Genomic DNA, 13,819 nt, shown 5'->3' on the forward strand with positions numbered 1-13,819 from the left:
GAGGCTGGGACGAGACAGACAACCCCAAACTGGGATTGCAGCAGGGGTTTCACCTCCCTGGGAGTGTTAACATCAAACAGCCAAGCTCCTGCAGCTCTGGTGGGGGACAGCAGTGGGACGCGGATCTTTCCCTTGGATCCACATTCCCCATCCCAGAGGAAATCTCTATTCCCTGCCAATCCTTTTTCAGGGCTACATCAAAAGCAGCCTGACCACTAAGAGAGAATTTTCAGAGTTCAAAATCCTTGATGGAAAAAAAAAACCAAAAACCTATTGAACAATCCCAATTATCAAATCTATTTTAACATCTCTCTGGCTGAAAGTTCAGTTTGATGAGAGATGAAAAGTGAAAACTTCTTCTGCTGTTATGAAATGCTGCAGTGTTGGTTACTGCCTGTTGAGAATTTATATTTATTTAAATTTATCCCTTAAAGCTCTGGTGGAACTGCTAAAAATGTTCATGTTGAAACCTCCAGCCATGTCACCCCCAGGGAAAATTCTGATAAAAGTTGTGGAACAACAGAAAACTTTCCCAGATGCTGTTTTCCATGCGTGACCCATAAACCTGCAATTCATCCAGGGTAAAATTCCACTTTAATCTATTTATTGTGAGGTGAAGGCTGCTTTTGGATTAATTTTCTGTTTCACTAAAGCAGAAGAATCCATTAGCTCTGGGCACAGGAGCTGGAGAGAAATTCCCAACTGGGAAAAATATTGAAAAGAAAAATTAAGAATTTCCACCAAGTTTTCAATGGGGTGTAAAAATGCTATTGACAAGAGAACTGTTAATTTGATAAGCAAAATCTGATTTTAATCTCCTCAGATGATTTTTTCTCTGACCCTACATTTTACCCTGGGTGTTCTACCACAGTTAGAAATCTGCAGGGTTGAAGTGTGGGATAATTCCTTGATATTATTCAAGAAGGAGAGATTTCCGTGGCATGTAAAGGCTGACAGGTTTGAAAATATCCTCCTGACAATGCAGCTGATTGAGGGATTGATGGAGAGCTCTGCAATAACATTAATTTCACCAAACTGGGGGAGGAAATTCGTGCTTTGAACTCCATTTTTCACAGGTGATGCCCTCTCCACTGCACATTCCATGAGGCTGCAAAGCCCTCGTTGACTTCTGCTTTGGGAGGAATATGGGATTCCCTGTGGGATTCAAATATTCCTGAAAAAGCAGTGGTTGGGTGGTAATTATGTAGAAATAATATAAATTATATAATTACAATATTATATTAATATATAAATATATAATTTAGAATGATAAATAATTTATAATTATATTATATAAATAGAATAGTATATGAAGAATATAATATAAATATAATAAAATAATAGATAATATAATATAATTTATAATAAAATATAATATGATATAATATGTAAATAAATATAATCTGTAAATAAAAAAGTTGGGCAGCAATTCTGTCTCAATTCCCTTTGGGACAGAGCAGGAATGTGACATTCAAACCCAAACCCAGCCCAATTCAAAGCCTGCATATTGAACCCTGCCCACAATAAGTGAATCCCAGAGCAGATCCAGCAGTACTCACCTTGACTTTCCCTGGATTCTCCTCCTCTTCCTTCTTGTCCTCAAACTCAAAGGCCACAGTCATCCTCTGCTGCCTCTGCTCCTCCCAGAGAGTGGGGTTGAAACTGTCACTGTCCGACTGGAAATCTGCAGGGAGATTGGAATTGGAAAGGTAGGTGGGAATGATCCAAATGGATTTTCCTGGTTGGTCGCCCGGTGATTGTTTGGAAACTGGAGGGAGAATGAGAAATCACTCCGGGGTTGTGAATAAAAGTGGGATGAGAGGGGTGGGAAGCACCAGCAGGGCTTGGAGCAGAGGGGCAGAGTGAAAATGTGAATTTAGTGGAGCTGTGGGAGGAGCAAAGCCTCAATCCAGCCGAATTTGGGAGCTCTGAGCTCCCACAGCATGGAGCTGGACATTCCCAGCTCCTGCCTGGAGCCAGCAATTCCTGCATACCAGAGCTGGGCTCAGACTGCTCCTGCAAAGCCTCTCTGAAAGCAAAAGGGGCTCAGGAAACGTCAGGGGGAAAGGGTAAATCGGAGAATGTCAGTCTGAAATTGTAAATCAGAAAATATCAGTCTGAAAGTATGGATCTGAAATTGTAAATCAGAGAATGTCAGTGTGAAAATGTGAATCGGAGAATGTCAGTCTGAAAGTGTAAATCTGAAAATGTCAGTCTGAAAGTGTAAATCAGAGAATGTCAGTCTGAAAATGTAAATCAGGGAATGTCAGTCTGAAATTGTAAATCAGAGAATGTCAATGTGAAAATGTGAATCAGAGAATGTCAGTCTGAAAGTATGGATTGAAATTGTAAACCAGAAAATGTCAGTCTGAAAATGCGAATCAGAAAATGTCAATGTGAAAATGTGAATCTGAAAATGTCAGTCTGAAAGTGTGAATCTGAAAATGTCAATGTGAAAATGTGAATCCGAAAATGTCAGTCTGAAATTGTGAATCAGAAAATGTCAGTCTGAAAATGCAAATCAGAAAATGTCAATGTGAAAATGTGAATCATAAAATGTCAGTGTGAAAATGTAAATTAGAGAATGTCAATCTCTAATTTACAGAAAATATCGGTCTGAAAGTATGAATCTGAAAGTATAAATCAGAAAATGTCTGTGTGAAAGTGTAAATCTGAAAGCTTCAATCAGAAGATGTCAGTGTGGCAGTGTAAATCTGACAGTGTCAATTAGAAATGTCAGTGTGAAAGTGTCAATCAGAAATGTCAGTGTGACAATCAGAAAATGTCAATGTGAAAATGTGAATCAGAAAATGTCAGTGTGAAAATGTAAATTAGAGAATGTCAATCTGAAAACATAAATCAGAAAATATCCCTCTGAAAGTATAAATCTGAAAGTATAAATCAGAAAATGTCTGTGTGAAAGTGTAAATCTGAAAGCTTCAATCAGAAAATGTCAGTGTGGCAGTGTAAATCTGACAGTGTCAATTAGAAATGTCAGTGTGAAAGTGTCAATCAGAAATGTCACTGTGACAGTGTCAATCAGAAATGTCAGTGTGACAGTGTCAATCAGAAATGTCAGTGTGAAAGTGTAAATCTGAAAGTGTCAATCAAAGATGTCAGTGTGAAAGTATAAATCTGAAAGTGTCAATCAGAAATGTCAGTGTGACAGTGTCAATCTGAAAGTGTCAATCAGAGATGTCAGTGTGGCAGTGTAAATCAGAGATGTCAGTGTGGCAGTTTAAATCTGAAAGTGTCAATCAGAGATGTCAGTGTGGCAGTGTCAATCTGACAGTGTCAATCAGAGATGTCAGTGTGACAGCGTCAGTCAGAGATGTCAGTGTGGCAGTGTCAATCAGAAATGTCAGTATGGCAGTGTCTCTGAAAGCGTCAATCAGAGATGTCAGTGTGGCAGTGTCAATCTGACAGTGTCAATCAGAAATGTCAGTGTGGCAGCCTGGGGACGCCAGGGGCCCCCCGCATGTTCCAGAGCGGGGATGTCCCGGTGTTTGGCATGTCGGGGAGCAGGGGTGCGCGGCTGTACCTTCGTCGCTGCGGGGCTGCTGCGGGAACATGTAGTTGGTGAGCACTCGCTGCTTGGTCTCGGGGTGCGCCTCGGTCTGCAGCGGGATCAGGGCCTTGGACTGCGGGATGGGAGCACACGGATGAGAATGGCAATAATGGCAATAACATCAATAACAGCAACAACAGCAACAATAACAACAGTAACATCAATAACAACAACAACATCAATAACAACAATACCAACAACATCAATAACAACAACATCAATAACAAAAATAACATCAATAACGACAATAACAACAATAACATCAATAACAACAATAACACCAATAACATCAATAACAACAATAACATCAACAACATCAATAACAACAACATCAATAACAACAATAATATCAATAACAATAACAACAATAACATCAATAATGACAATAACAACAATAACATCAATAACAACAATAACATCAACAACATCAATAACAACAACATCAATAACAACAATAATATCAATAACAACAATAACAACAACAATAACATCAATAACAACAATAACACCAATAACATCAATAACAACAATAACAACAACAGCAACAATAACATCAATAACAACAACAACATCAATAACAACAATAACATCAACAACATCAATAACAACAACATCAATAACAAAAATAACATCAATAACGACAATAACAACAATAACATCAATAACAACAATAACACCAATAACATCAATAACAACAACAACAACAGCAACAATAACATCAATAACATCAAGAACAACAACAATAACATCAATAACATCAACAACATCAATAACATCAATAACAACAATAACACCAATAACATCAATAACAACAACAACAACAACAGCAACAATAACATCAATAACATCAAGAACAACAATAACATCAATAACATAAATAACAACAACAATAACAACAACAACAAAAATAACAACAACAATGGGATAATAACAAAAAGAACAACAATAATAATAACAATAACAACAACAATGACAATAACAATAAAAACAACAATAATATTAACAATAATAACAACAACAGGATAACAATGACAACAACAACAATAACAATAATAATGAAAGCAATAACAACAACAATAATGGGATAATAACAAAAACAACAACAATAATAATAACAATAACAACAACAATGACAATAACAATAACAATAAAAACAACAATAATGTTAACAATAATAACAACAATAATAATAACAACAACAACGGGACAACAACGACAACAACAATAATAACAATAATAATGAAAACAATAACAACAACAATAATGGGATAATAACAACAACAATAATAACAACAACAATAATAGCAACAACAATAACAACAACAATAATAACGGGATAATGATGATAATAATAACAAGAACAACAATAAGAATAATGGGACAATGATGATGATAATAATAATAACAACAATAATAACAACAACAATAATAATGGGATAATGATGATAATAATAACAATAACAACAATAATAGTAATGGGACAATGATGATGATGATGATAATAATAATAACAGGATAATGATAATAATAACAACAATAATAACAATAGCAACAATAATAACAATAATAACAATAACAATAAATATAATAATGGAATAATAACAATGTAATAAAATAATAATGATGATAATGATGATAATAATAACAACAATAATAACAATAGCAACAATAATAACGATAATAAGAATAACAATAAAAATAATAATGGAATAATAACAATGTAATAAAATAATAATGATAGTGATAATGATAATGATGATAATGATGATAATGATGATAATGATGATAATGATGATAATGATGATGATGATGATAATAATAATAATAATGATGATGATAATAATAATAATAATAATAATAATAACCCCACCACCAGAATGGGACCACATGCACTAACTCGGGGAGCGCCAGGCTGGCTGCAGCTCTGCAGGAACTCAGCTCCCCGTGGGCGGGAGCAGAGCAGAGCCTGCTGCGCCTTCCCTGCGGCTCCTGGCATTCCCAGCAGAACGGGACACGGGGAGTCCTGCCTGCTGCTCCAAGGGGAAAGGATCGGGGAGCAGACCTGGCACTGCACTCTTAAACACCCCTTGGGATGCGTTTTTAGCCAGGCCTAACGAAGAGTTGATTAACGATGAGGAGTAAATTCCTGGTGGCTGGCAGTTCACCTGGGAGTAAAGCTGGTGCAGGGCACAGCGGAATTCCCAAGGAGCATTCCCTGGGAGTTCCTGCTGGGTTTCACTGCAGCTGGGGATGTTTGATCTACCCAAAGTCACTCTGATCCAGGAGTGACTGTCACAGCCCAGAGAGTGGAAATCAATCCTTGCTGTGCCACAGGAAAGTCAAAATGCTGGAAAATGTCATGTATTTAAAGGGCTGGGGGTGTTCTGCGCCTGGGCTGCACAGCCAGGCAATGTTATTTTCTAAAATGCAAATTTTTAGATGCAAAACCCCAAGAATCCTCATTTAACACATTAAAATTTAATCATAATTCCCTATTACCCCCCACCCCCTTTCAGATTTCACATTTTTGGCTCGGCTCTAAAACTAAATGTACATTTCAGACTTATTTTAGGGCTCAGCTGCTGCTGGAACCGTTGCATTTCTCAGGGTTCCTGTTGCATAATTTGGTTTAAAATAGAATCCCAAAGAATATCTGCTATAAACCAGAGTCCTGGAACAAAGAAGGGCCCCCTCAGATTTCAGAGGCACAGAAATGAGTTTTCTCCAAAGCAAGACCCAGAGTCCTCGTGCAGCTTTGACTTGTTTGAACTCTGCCTGACTGCAGTGGAGTTTCAAATGTGCAGGGATGGGAGAATGGGTGGGAAAAGGGAAGAGGAAGCCAAGGGTAGAGGAGCAGATGGAGCAAAGGGTGGGAACGGGATAATAACGAGTTTGGGAACGAACATCTTGAATTTCTACTTCAAAAATACTCCCGTGCTACTTTTGCCCTTTATTTACTACTTTGGTAAGGAGGCAGAAGCTGATCCTGGTAAAATAAATCCTGCAAAAGTGATTTTTCCATGGCAAAAAGTGACACCCAGCAGGATTTATGGCTGGATATGGAAATCTACAGCTGGGCTGGGAGCAAACCCTTCCAAAATTCTTATAAATCTTGAATTGAGTGACAAGGTTCATTGACAGCCCCTTTCCTAAGGAAAATGGGAATATTGAAAGGCATTACCTGGTTGTCAGAAAGCCACAAGGCTGCCAGTTCTTTCAGTTTGGTAAAAGTGAAGGGCAAATTCTTCAGTCTGTAAAGGAGAATATTGGGACAAGGTGAATCCTTCATTTCCAAAGTAATTTATTTAAAGATTTGTATGCAGCATGTTTGTCACACTGGAATAGCTAAAATTTCTGCTTTTAAAATAAATTTGACTAAAATGCAATATTTTATCAATGTTCCTGTTATTGTTATTCCCATTGAGGGCAAATTCTTCAGTCTGTAAAGGAGAATATTGGGACAAGGTGAATCCTTCATTTCCAAAGTAATTTATTTAAAGATTTGTATGCAGCATGTTTGTCACACTGGAATAGCTAAAATTTCTGCTTTTAAAATAAATTTGACTAAAATGCAATATTTTATCAATGTTACTGTTATTGTTATTCCTATTGCTCCTATTATTATTATTACTATTATTAATCTGATTAATATTCCACATTAAGGGTTCTGTTTGGAAAGTAGAACTGCTGACACCACATCCTTTGGTACTGAGGAGAGACTCATATTTTCCTTTGGTTATAGTGTAATAAAATTACACATATAAGACAGAAAAAAGAAAAAATCTTGGTCCCAGGGAGGTTTAGAGGAACCTCAGAGTCACTCACTGAGCTCCCTTTATTGGACACTGGAGGTTTGGAACAGAAATATTCCAAGATGATGGAAAATTCATTTTTGTTGGAATGTCAGACTAAAGATTGAAATAATATAAATATTCATAGTGAACCTAAATGACAACACTAAATGGAGCAGGGAAAAAACAGCCCAGCATTTTAATGAGACATTTAAACACAGTTTCCTGAAAGGGATCTGGGAGTGGGAATGGGAATGGATGGCAGGATATTTGTGGAATCTTCATTGAAGATTTTGCCATAACTCCTTCTGAAAAGGCTGTTTCTATAGAATCATGGAATCCAGGGTGGTTTGGGTTGGGAGAGATCCCAAATCCCATCCCATCCCATCCCATCCCATTATCCCATCCCATCCCATTGACACCTTCCACGATCCCAGGCTGCTCCAGCCTGGACTTGGACACTCCCAGGGATGGAGCAGCCACAGCAAATCTGGGAATTCCATTCCAGGGCCTCCCTACCCTCACATCCAAGAATTCCTTCCCCATTTCCCACCTAACCCTGCTCTTTCCCAACCAGCCTGGCCCAGACGTGGACTGAGGCTCTCCCAAATTTTGGGAGTGACCGAAGGAGCACTGGAAAAACCAAATCCTAGATGAGATCTGGAAAAAGCAGGAGGAAAAGCCCTCTCGTTCCGGACTGCATCCCACAGAAGTGATTCCCACGTTTCTGGGCACCTCAGAACAGAACACAAAAATCAGGACTAGACTGAAAGGGGTCTCTGGGAGGGCACTGGGATGCTCCAGGGAACTCGGGTGGAGAGCTGGGTATCCGAGGGGGAAGAGCTGGCCACAGCCCTTGGAATCATGTGGGACAAGACCATTCCATGCTGGTTTTCCAGTTCCATTGCCAACCGAATCACAGAACTCTGCATTTTTCATGTGCTTTGCCAAGACCCCCGGATGCAATTTTAAACATTAAAAAGGTCTGATTTTAATGTCTTTGAAAGGAAAAACCTCAAATTCGGGATCAAAGACAGGGAGCACCCAAAATCATTGCTGGGCTTTGAACATTTCCAGCCAAGCCAAGCCCCGGCCTCTTTTTCTAACACTTTTTTTTTTTTTGCTTTTAAATTGTACTGTGCAGGAAAAATTCTTCATCTGTAGCAACACATGTGCAAACACCCTGACTAAATCCTAATTCCGGCCCAGGAGGAGGGAAGGACACAGGGAATGGAATTTGTGGGGATGGGTGGTGAGGTCTGAGGAGCTCTTCTGACTTCTGTGGGAGTGACCCCAGAAGTACAGACAGAAAGGGGGGATTCTCTCAGCTCTTTTAGGACACAAAAGGGGAATTCACTCAGCTCCTTAAGAATGGGAATGGGGAATTCACTCAGCGGTTTTAGGAACTGGAAGGGGGGGTTCTCTCAGCCCTTTTAGGAACAGAAAGAGGGGGATTCTCTTGAAGTTTTCCCTTGGATGTCAAAGGAGCTGAGACCAAACCACAAAGATTAAGAAAAAAACCACCAAGCTTCTTTCCTTAAAGCTTAAATAAATTAAATGACAGTGATACTCTTTTAAAACTAGAATTCTAAATATATTTTTAATTTTAAAATATATTTCAGAGAAATGTATCTTTATTAAAACGTCAAAGGAAAAGTTTAAATTAAAAAAATAATTCTTAAATTGGCTAAAAAAAGTGCTGTGAACTGTACCTGTTATCACTCAGATTTAACACCCTCAGCTTCTGCATCTGGCCAATCTCATCAGGCAGAAATTCCAGCTTGTTGGAGCGCAGGGACATCACAGTCACGTTCTTACAGCTCCCAATCTGTGGGAATGAAAAAGCCCAAATGATGGAACCCCAAATTTGGGAATGTTTGTCATCACTTTTCGTGTCGGGAGGTGGCTAAATTGAGTTTTACTGAAAGCCACAAAAGGCAGGAAATCCAAAATTCAACCAGAAAACGACATTTTCCTGCTGGCAGGAACCTCAGGGAACACCTGGGGGTCCTCACAGGGATGGGATGGATGGGATGGGATGGGATGGGATGGGATGGGATGGGATGGGATGGATGGGATGGGATGGGATAATGGGATTCTGGTTCCCATGAGACATCCCAGGGATGGGATGGATCCTGGATCCCACAGGACATCCCAGGGATGGGATGGGATAATGGGATAATGGGATAATGGGATGGTGGCTCCCACAGGACATCCCAGGGATGGATTGGGATGGGATGCTGGATCCCAGGGGACATCCCAGGGGTGGGATGGGATGGGATGGGATGGGATGGGATGCTGGATCCCAGGGGACATCCAAGGGCAGGGATGAGATGGGACAATGCGATAATGCGATAATGGGATGGTGGCTTCCACGGGACATCCCAGGGATGGGAGGCTGGCTCCCCAGGACATCCCAGCCTGGAATGGGGCACGGAGCAGCTCTCACTTCTCTGGGCAGCTCCGGGAGGAAGTTCTCGTCCACGGCCAGGGTGCGCAGGTTGTGCAGGTACCCGATGGTGGAGGGCAGCGACTCCAGCTCGTTGCAGCTGCAGTCAAATTCCTCCAGCAGGGACAGGCTGGAATGGGAAACCCCTCGTTAGTGGCCATGCAGGGACTGCATCACCCAATTAACAGCCCCAAACCTCCGGGAGCTTCACCAGCTCCAGGCTCCACCAGCCCTGAGAGGGAACACCCAGGAGAGATCTGCTGGGGCTGCCCTGGATCCCTGGCAGTGCTCCAGGCCAGGCTGGAGCAACCTGGGACAGTGGAAGATCTTTGAGGTCCATCCCAACCCAAATCATTCCATGATTTCCCTGGCAGGAGTCTATAACAATGGGATTTTTGGAACCCACTTCAAGGCTGCTTGGTTTTCCCATGCTACCGTTCAGATTTTCTGGGATATTGAGGATATTGAAGAACGTGGATTCCAAGGACTTCAGACAGAGATCAGGGCCAACAAGGTCATGGAAGCAAGAATTTAATGTTTGCTAACCCAAGTGACAGGTTTAAGGGTTGAAGTCTGGGATCTGGGTCACCAGACACCACTGAGGGGGAGTGGGAATATATTCCAATGGGAATATATGGATGTACTGCACATTACAGAGGGAGATATACAAATATACATATTGAATACACAGGTTATAGACATACATTAAAATATTCTGAAGAAATATTTCCTAATCTCCTTCTAAAACAAGACTGCACATTAAAATCCTTCAAGTGAAAGCTGTGTGAGCACCACAAGTGCCAGCAGCCAGCTGCTCTGCCCCCTTTGCTCCTCACCTTCCACCTCTTACTCTCAAATACTTTAATCAGAGTAAGGTTAAGTAACAGCCAATTATTTCCCATCTCCCTGACCACTGCCTTAGGGGCTTGTCAGGGGATTCTATGTTTTTTCCCCAAATATTTTGGAGGATCTGTTAAGAGGTTTAGCTCTGACCACGCCTTCCACAGACCTTGTTCTGTAGGATTCACAGGAGTCTCAGCTGCAGGATTGGGTCTTCACTCTGTATCTAATTCACCTTTATTTCAGTTTCTTAATTGAAAAGATCTTTCAGCCTTCAGATTTGCTGCCAAATGAAAGCAGGGATTGCTGTCCCTCCCAGGAACCTGCAGAATTCCCTGTAATTGCTTTCCTGGGAAGCCTGGGATGGGGCAGCCACAGCTTCAGCTGTGCCCCCCCTGTCCTCCTCCTAATCACTGATCTCAGCTCCTCCAACTCCATTCCCTCTGGTTCTTCCACTCCAGATCCTGCTCAAACCTGGGAATACAGATCTGCTCTGGCACAGGCTGGACCCGTGCCCCAGACACTGCCCCAGGCCCAGCTGGGGGTCCCAAATTCCCCCAGGCACCTTCCCACCCCCCCAGATCCCACGGGGAACATCTCCAGCCTTCGGCTGCACCAGGGAATTCACGGGCATCCCTGGTTTTGTGTGGAATGTTTGGTTAAGCCACCACGGGCTGGTCCTTTGCAGAGAAATCCCAAAAAATGAGGGTGGAACTGCCCAGCAGAGCATGGAGCCAGCACGGAGTGCTCCCATGGAGCAATCCCAGGGGGAATGTTCCCCCTCCACACTGCCCATCCCTGGGGGACAGGGACAGCCTCTGGGGGGGTTCCACCACTGGAATTTTGGAGGAAGACACCTGGCAGGAACCCATCCAAAGGGATGAGGCGAGAGCTGAGTTCCCTGTGATGTGGGACACTCTGCTCTCGACAGAGGAGAGGGAATTTTTCACTGGAAAAGCACAGCCAGGGGCTCCAGCACAAGGTGGAGAGCCCAGGTGATCCCAGCTGCTCCGCAATTCCGCTTCGGAGCAGTGGCTGTGCCTTTGGAAATGGAAATAAGGCTCCGTGGCAAACACTGAAGAGATACTGGGTTAAAAAAGGGAATTCCCCTTCAACAATAATAAAAAATAAAAGGTTTAAAGGGTTTTAGAACCAGACTCCCAAAATTGCTGAAGCTGGATTTAAATCCATCTTTCTGCAGCATCCAGGAGATCTTGGAGCCTCCTGAGCTTTCACTTGGAGGAGAACTTGCTGCTCCACAGAGATTTGGAGAGCAAAGATTTGCCCTTCAGTGATTCCCATCACCAGCTTTTAATGCTCCCCACGAAAATCCCATAAACTCAAAACACTCCAAGGATGAGCCAGCCTGGGCTTTCACTGGCTGCAGCTGGAACAGGTCACAAACAGGGATTATTTTTCCCAAATGGCATCACAAAAAGCTAAATTCTTATTGAAACAGGCCAGGGCCAGGGCGTGGAGCAGTCTGGGATGGTGGGAGGTGTCCCTGCCCTGGCAGGGGTGGGATGGGATCATTCTGGAGGATTTTGGAAGCCACCAAGCTGCAGCCCCTCAGCAGAAGGAGGCAGAGCCATGTGAGACCCCACACCAGAGCGCTTCCCATGATCCCAGCCCCTGGAATCCTCCTGGCTTTCCCACAGAGGTTTCTGTCATATTTTAGGAACTCTCCATCCCTGTGAGGCCACAGCCAGATCCTTGTGAGCTCCAAGCCCTGGCTGTTGCCATGGAAACAGATGGATTTCCCCCAATTTCTTCTGCTTTCCCTTCTCTGCTCATCCAGATTGATTCACACCCAAACCTTTGGTTTTCCTCTTGGAAAACTGGATGTATTTTACCTTCTTCCCCCTTGCACTGAAAAATCCCCAGGACTAAAAGTAGTGCTCCAAATTTCAATGTCACAGCCTGGGGGTTGGAAGTTATTTCATAATTCAAAGTATATTTGTCTTATTTTCTATTTGAAAGCCCACACTCCTTGAGCAGAAGGGGAAAGGCATTTTAATTAAAAATGATGAAAGTTGGACTCACTTTCCAATGGCATTGGGCAGGATGGTGAGCTGGTTGTCATCCACTTTCAGGGTTGTCAGTCTCTTCAACAATCCTGCAGGAAGAAATGATGGATAAACAGCTCCCATGGAGATCTCCTGGAATCCCATGAGCAATGGTGTGCAGCCCTGAACAGCTCTGCTCTGGATTTTAGGGAGCATCATTCCAAATGGATTTATTCCTGCTAAATGCCCTCTAAAAACCAATCTGGGGGAACAAAAATCCTGGGATTGATGGGGAGATGTAGAAGAACAAGATGGAAAACAGGAGGAGAAGACACCCAGTAAGAATGTCAATAATTAGAAGCTTTAGTTAGCAATCTATGTTGGAATCTGAGTAAATTGATTTAAAATCGAGGAATCTTACAGTTCCGTGTTCAAAGGGAAAGGGAAAAGGGCTCAGGACTGAGAGGAAATATCCCAAGGGACAGAGGGATGTGATCCTAAATAATCCAGGAATTCCATGCATGTAAAACAGACAAAATAAAAATTCATAGTTCGAATTATTTCCTTTTTATTTCCTTTTCCCACTATGAGTGAGCAGCAATCCCATCCTCACTCCCAGACTGATTTTTACATTTAAATGGAATTCTGCCCTTCTCAGCTTCTTCTCCTAAAAACAGCAAACCAGGTGGACCAGTTCCTTCCAGCCAGGGAATTCTGCTCCTGACTTTACAAAATGGGACTGTCCAGACACCATTTTCTGCCTCCTTTGGGACTGAATGGCAGGCCTTGCTCCACAACTAGAAAATCCCAAATTTCCAAAAATTCCAAAAATTGAATTCCAAAAATTTAAAAAAAAAAAAAAGATATATTAAAAAAATTTAAAAATCTATCAAATGGAAAGGAATCCCAGATCCTTCCTCACCTATGGAATCTGGCAGCTGCTGCAGCATGTTGGAGGAGAGGAGGAGATCCTCCAGCCCCTCACAGCCCGAGATGTCCAGGTCGACCGTCTCGATCCTGTTTTTGGACACATCCAGGTACACGAGCTGTTTTAACTTCCCTATAGACTTAATAGCACGTGAGACAGAGTTACTTGAGCAGATAGAGCTGTTAATTAGAGCGTTAATTAGAGACAAACACACAAATCCAGCTGATCCGGGGTTAT

General features: G+C 41.9%; 1 protein-coding gene across 1 annotated transcript in view; it reads right to left on the reverse strand.

Moving 5' to 3' along the window:
• Window positions 1-13,819, reverse strand: part of LRRC7 (leucine rich repeat containing 7) — a 49,976-nt gene that overhangs the window by 21,103 nt on the left and 15,054 nt on the right. The window contains exons 8-14 of the mRNA XM_041398320.1: window positions 13,577-13,721; window positions 12,692-12,764; window positions 9,809-9,938; window positions 9,072-9,187; window positions 6,750-6,819; window positions 3,542-3,641; window positions 1,566-1,684 (exon numbers count right to left, since the gene is read on the reverse strand). Coding sequence (XP_041254254.1) covers window positions 1,566-1,684; window positions 3,542-3,641; window positions 6,750-6,819; window positions 9,072-9,187; window positions 9,809-9,938; window positions 12,692-12,764; window positions 13,577-13,721 — 753 coding nt within the window. The remainder of the gene's footprint in view (window positions 1-1,565; window positions 1,685-3,541; window positions 3,642-6,749; window positions 6,820-9,071; window positions 9,188-9,808; window positions 9,939-12,691; window positions 12,765-13,576; window positions 13,722-13,819) is intronic.

The sequence above is a fragment of the Onychostruthus taczanowskii genome, unplaced genomic scaffold (assembly GCF_017590055.1).
Source record: "Onychostruthus taczanowskii isolate IOZ18803 unplaced genomic scaffold, ASM1759005v1 scaffold144, whole genome shotgun sequence".
Lineage (NCBI taxonomy): Eukaryota > Metazoa > Chordata > Aves > Passeriformes > Passeridae > Onychostruthus > Onychostruthus taczanowskii.